The sequence below is a fragment of the Meriones unguiculatus genome, chromosome 11 (genome assembly GCF_030254825.1).
Source record: "Meriones unguiculatus strain TT.TT164.6M chromosome 11, Bangor_MerUng_6.1, whole genome shotgun sequence".
NCBI classification, from domain to species: Eukaryota; Metazoa; Chordata; class Mammalia; order Rodentia; family Muridae; genus Meriones; species Meriones unguiculatus.
Genome location: NC_083359.1, coordinates 72,570,500 through 72,576,499, shown reverse-complemented (window position 1 = coordinate 72,576,499; position 6,000 = coordinate 72,570,500). Strand labels below are relative to the sequence as shown.

Below are 6,000 nucleotides of genomic sequence, written 5' to 3'. Positions count from 1 at the left end.
ATCAGTGTCAGATCACATTCAGTCATTTCTAAAACTATTTTAGTTATGCAAGTCTATGAGAATATCACCTAAAGTTCCTCAGAAAGCAAAAAAGAAGGCATAAGTTGTGGTAGGTAAAATAAATAGAGCAAGGAAGATGCCTAGGTGAGTGTTTTAGGAAGTTGGCCATTGCTAAAGGCTACTAGTTATTTCAATCCCACAAAATTGCCAAATATCTAAAAGCTGTTCTTCAAGAAGAAAGATAAATGAGTCAATGAAAAGGGGGAGCTATTCTTGCTAGTTTTGACTTTCAGAATACTGAGCAAAAGACACAGGCAAATCCTTTCTTAGTCATGGGGAATAATTAGTTCTAGACTGAAAACTGTTTGGGTTATATCTAAAAAGTTAAAAAGAAAATTTTAATAAAGGATAAAAATCTTTCCAAAAATCTTAACTCTGACCCAGAACAAAATTCAAGAATATTTACAAGAGCACTGAGATGCCTATTAGCCCTTAAAATAAAACAATGTCTGACATCTCAAGATTCTGCAACCTGTGTCCTGAGGCAGATGCTAGGATAACCAAGAAATCATCAGCTACTATATCTGCATTGGGTGGATGAAAGACTGAAAATGAGACATCAAACTGCTAAAAAGGCTCCAAATTGAACTCAGGGAGATGGATGGAAACTTCAGCAGTTGTGATGAAAAGTACCTGAGAGAGACACTGGGGTATCACACAGTAAAGAATAGATGAAGAGAACCTAAAGAAATAGTATAGAAACTACAAAAAAAGAAAGTAGGGAAAAAAAGAAATAACTAAGAAAAATGAACAAAATGTCACTAAGCAGTGAACAGCTTTAAGTGTCTCTTGCACATATCTCTTTAAGGTTCCCAAAGGAAGGTGAGGTAGGAGACAGAAAAAGTAATAATATGCTAAAATATCCAAATTTGATGACAAGAGATGGAGGAAGTTTTAAACCTCCAAGTACAGAAAACACAAGAAGAGCAGTATCAAGGCATGTGATCAAACTTCTAACAACAGTGATAAAAATCGACTCATAAAATCACCAAGGGGAAAAAATCTAGTTCATACAGGGGGGCAAATAGGAAGATGGCAGAGATTTCTCACTGGAAATAGAATGAAAGGAAGCACTGGAAAAATAAAACCGTGTAAACTAAGAATTTTTACCTTTCAATGTTTTTCAAAAACAAAGGTGAAATAAGACCTTTTCAAATATACAAAAGTAAGACAATAAATATCTGCAGAACCGCACCACAGGAAATAGTGTGAAGCTTAAAATGCACCACTTTAAATTAAGACGGATACAATAAAAGCAAAGTAGTTCAGGAGGGGTGAATTGGAAGCATCTCTCTTTCTCTCTCTCTTCTAGTGCTGGAGATCAAAATCAGAGTCTCTCCCATGCTAGGCAAGCACTCTACTTATGAGCTATTTGCCCAGCCGTAGTCTAAGATCCTTTTACATGAAGTAATATGTAATATACTTGAAGGGTCCAATTAAAGGTACAGATTAGAAACTTTAAATCAACTAGTAACCAAAAAAAGTAATAATTAACAATCCAGCAATGGAGATATAATAAAAGCTGTCGCTCATCCAAAATAAGGCAGGAAACTAGGAAATAAGGAAACAAAGAACAGATAGACACTATATAAAAAAGTGATTGTTCTAAGTACAGCTGTACCCTCCAACACACTGAATGTAAATGGACTAACTATATTTATAAAAAGGCAGAGATTGTTTTTTTTTAATTTTAAAAAGACTCAATTGTATAATGAACACAAGAAACACATTTTACATATAATGACACAAATAGGTGAAAAATGAAAGGATAAAAGCAAACACGAGTCAGAGGGAAGTTAGAACACTGGTATTAATATTAGACAGTGTGCCATCAGCACCATTGAAAATGAAGGTCCTTTCGTAATGCTAAAGACATGTTTATCAATCAAGAGGACATACCAACCTTCAAAACCCACAAAGCAAAAAGTCACAGGACTTCAAGAAGACTGACAAATCCACAGCCCTATATTTTAATACTATTATCAATAACTGATCACAAGTGGGCAGAAATCAGTAATGATACAGAACATTTAACTAAAATTTAATTTTAATCTAAGATTTGTTTAACACCATTAAACTTGGTATTTGCTGAAAATCAGTTTGGACAACACCACCTTTGTTTCCAGATGGATCTGGAGCATATATAGATCATTTAATGCTTGTTAGGTAACTGCCATTGTTTCCGTTTACAAGTGAATGAAGGACGGCAGGAAAAGGGTCACAACTATTAAGCGTCATGTGGGACTTGGCATCCGGTTGTCTGTAGAATGCGGCACTCTCCCTCCTCCCTGAGCACCTGGAATAGCTCAGGTCTCTAGGACCTAGAATGAAATCCTTTTTAAATAAACAAAGGAATGGACTACTCAAAAAGCGGTCAATGTTCTCTAAATACCACTTGGAAAGGAAACACGTTCTCTGCCTCTCCTCTCGTATTCCCACCTAACCCAAATGGCCTGTGTGCTTCCTCTAAGTGACATGACTTATAGGTATCATAAACTCGAGTTTCACAGCTGGTGGGTCTGAAAGGGAAGACAGTCGCAGAGTACAAAAGGTTGGTGGGGCTGGCTCTTCCCCCAGGCCGCTGCTGGAGGGTGGTCTCACAGACACTCAAACCCAGTTTAAAGCAGCCTGAGTACTGTGCTTGGAATGCCTGCATTCAGACAATAAACCCCCTTTCCAGGAAAAAAAAAAAAAGTACTTATTAAAGGGAACAAAAGATGATTAGCTCATGACTGACTTTCTTTGCTTACCTTCTTAAATCTGTTAATACGGCTATCGTGTATGTAACGATGACGACTTGGAAGAACGTTGTAATGTTTTCCACGGTAAAGTTAAGTATTGGCAAGAAACTGCCGTCGAGGGGAGCAACGTTCTGGTGGATCTTCGCCTGAGACCTGGCACATAGTTGCACAAGAGGCTCTGTGAAATGGGGATGCTATTCCGCATCACCATGCTTTGCAGAGGATTTAGGCGGATCAGCACAGTGAATCTTGATAATGAAATTACAACTCCCCCAGGTTTCTCATATGAATTCAGTATGTCTGTTTGTTTGTTTTTTTTTTTAACTTACCCCCACTTCTTCTATTGGCCTTAGATGTTTTATTGTTAACCAGCTAGTGACTTCTTGATGCCTCTCACTTTCCTCTTCCTCTCAGCTGAACACTCCCCCAGGGAGATAAAAGAACCATCCACCCTGTAGCTGCAGCCCGGAGGAAAGAATTTTCCAGCTCCCCCTTCTGGCTGGGCTGAGATGTCTTAGCTTCTGGGCGTAGGGTGGGCTGAGGAGGTGAGAGAGAGGGGTCTGAAGCAGTGTTGCACACTGTAGGAAAAAAAAAGTGCACCGAGTCCCTCTGTGCTAGCTAATTTGGGACTGGGCCACACATTCTTGAAAACCATTGTTTACCTTGCAGTTTTGGAGTTCGGTAATAGCTCTGAAAGGAACGTAGGGGCTGACACTGAGAGCGCTTCCCGGGAGGGGAAGGTCGCCCTCCGGGGTGGGGGCTCAAGCAGAGGAGGGACCGCCGCTAGCCAATCAGAAGACGAGGCTGAGCCGGGCTTCGCTTCCGAAGGGGCTAGTGGTGGAAAGTTGGGAGGCTCAGTCGCTGGCCTGGAGCGCAGCGGCGAAGGCGGTACCGCAGGCTCGCAGCGTTCCCCGGGGCATGGACCCCGCGCTCTGCCCGCGCCCGGCTGCTCCCAGCGCCCTGCACGCGGCCGCTTAGAGCCCGCGACCTACCCAGCCGGACAAAGGGCGCCGCATCCCTGCGCTGCCCAGCCCAGCCCCTGGAGGCAGCCGGGCTCCAGGCTGGTCCCCGTCTCCGTTCTCCGCCCCAAACTTTGAGTTAGTTCGGAGCAAAAGACTGATGAGGCACCGGAGAGGAAGTCCTCTGCCTGCTGTTGAGGAGTAAGCGCAGTGCTTACTTCAGGGCAAAGAGAAAAGCGGAGAGCAAACAAGGAAAAAGGAAAAAAAAAGATGATTGTCCAGGAAGTGGTCCGCATAGTATTCCTGGTGGCTCTTCTGCATTCTTCCCTAGCTGGAGATGGGACCCCCCAGTCCGAGAGCAGGGCTGAGGAGATTCCGGAGGGGGCGTCCACTTTGGCTTTTGTGTTTGATGTGACTGGCTCCATGTATGATGATTTAGTTCAGGTTATTGAAGGGGCTTCCAAAATTTTGGAGACGTCTTTGAAAAGACCCAAGAGGCCGCTCTTCAACTTTGCCTTGGTGCCTTTCCATGACCCAGGTAAGGGAGATGCTCACTCTGTGTCGTTGTTGTGATCCGTAATTCTGTTACTTTTTTGTGCTATGAATTTGTTTTATTGTCCAAAAGTTTCGAAGCCCTTTTTTTTTTTTTTTTAAATGTGCAGCTGAATACATCTGTAACAAAGAATTGCTTGCTGGCATCTGGCTTTGCTCTCCTACCTCCGTTAGCGTTCAGCCAGGCTTAGCCATAGAGGGAGTAGTTGGCTTAGAGAGATTAAACAGTGGTGCCCTGACCTGGAAACGTGGTCCTCCGAAGATCAGAACCAGGGATCTGCAGCAGCCACCGCAGAGAGCTCAGTTAACTGGCCTGCATTGTAAAGCCAAAGACTGTTTTCATTGCAAAGGCAGCCAGGACAGGGACATGGCATGTTCAACAGCACTGGAATGGCATGTTAAGCACACTCTCAAGATAATCTCACATAGGACAGACACAGACCTGCTGTGGGACACATGAGCAAGTCTGTAAATAGTAACCGGGGGTGGGGGGTGGGTGGAACCGAAGGCATGAAAATGAAAGACAGAAGCCATTCATTTCTTAATGGAATCTCTTCATCTTTGAAGCGGGTCATCATTAGTTAGATTCACAGATGTGTGTAAACATGATGCCCGGGTCTCATGCAGTACAAATGCATGTGATTTGCTATGTCTGTGCTCTTGAAAGGTAGTTGAAGAAAAATAACTTTATGTTGTGCCCCGAAGCTGTGGGTTTCTGCTGCTGTCGGACTGTAACGTGATCCTATTTACCCTTTTCAGTTTCTTTTTAAAGTAGCACCTCGGTGTGAGGCTCCTGGGAGCCCCTATTGTCACGTGGAGGGTAGCATTACAGGGGGAGCCCTGGGGATCGCTGTCTTGTGTCCGCCTGAGTTTCATTAGTGCAAGTAGCTGCTCCGTGGAAGAAGTCAAACAGTGGTTTCTTGAAAGCCCTCCCCCACTGCTTTCCCACATTCCCCTTGCTTTTGAAATTCTCTCTTCCCTAGACTTTGGCATAGTCTCTTTCACAATGAGAGCATGATGTTGAAGATCTCAGGATTTTTGTTTTTTGTTTGTTTGTTTTGTTTTTTCTCCTCCCTTGTGCCTTTGCCAAACATTAAAATCCTAATTACTGCTAGTTATTAGATGTTCCATATTTCAGCTATTTAAAAAAATATGTCATTGAAATAAATTGAGAGAGAACTAGAACTTTATGGAATTTTCATGTTCTTCAATGACAACAATAAACTATCCCGTTCTTCTGTAGTATATTCATGCATTTCTACCCTGACCAGATGTAATATGCTCTACTATTTGAACCAAGAGTTAGATAATCATTTCACTGTGATGACGGCCTCAGTAAGACCCTTCAAATGCTATGATATTTCAATTTATAAGATGCCAAGTTTGCCACTTATGATGCAGTCCAAGGATTTTGTTATTTTGGAATAGCCTAAACATATTTCGTCAACAAGGATGAATCTGAAGTTGGCTCAAATACAAAGTAAAAACGGATACTGCTAATTTATAGTAGGTTTTCTCACCTCAAAAAAAAAAAAACCCATTATGATATTATGTTGCTGGAAAAATGTAAAAATATGTTTCCTCTCATGTGTGGAAGCCAAATTACCAGATTTTGGAGTGATGTGGAAATATTTTATAACAAATTGTCTAATGTGTGCTGACTCCTCACTGGTGTCCAGTGAGAACGT

General features: G+C 42.1%; 1 protein-coding gene across 1 annotated transcript in view; it reads left to right on the top strand.

Annotated features, from left to right (window-relative positions):
- The first annotated feature begins 3,662 nt into the window (after positions 1-3,662).
- Hmcn1 (hemicentin 1) overlaps positions 3,663-6,000 on the top strand; it is a 450,870-nt gene continuing 448,532 nt past the window's right edge. The window contains exon 1 of the mRNA XM_060364433.1: positions 3,663-4,298. Within this exon, the coding sequence (XP_060220416.1) occupies positions 4,031-4,298 (268 nt within the window). The 5' untranslated portion in view covers positions 3,663-4,030. The remainder of the gene's footprint in view (positions 4,299-6,000) is intronic.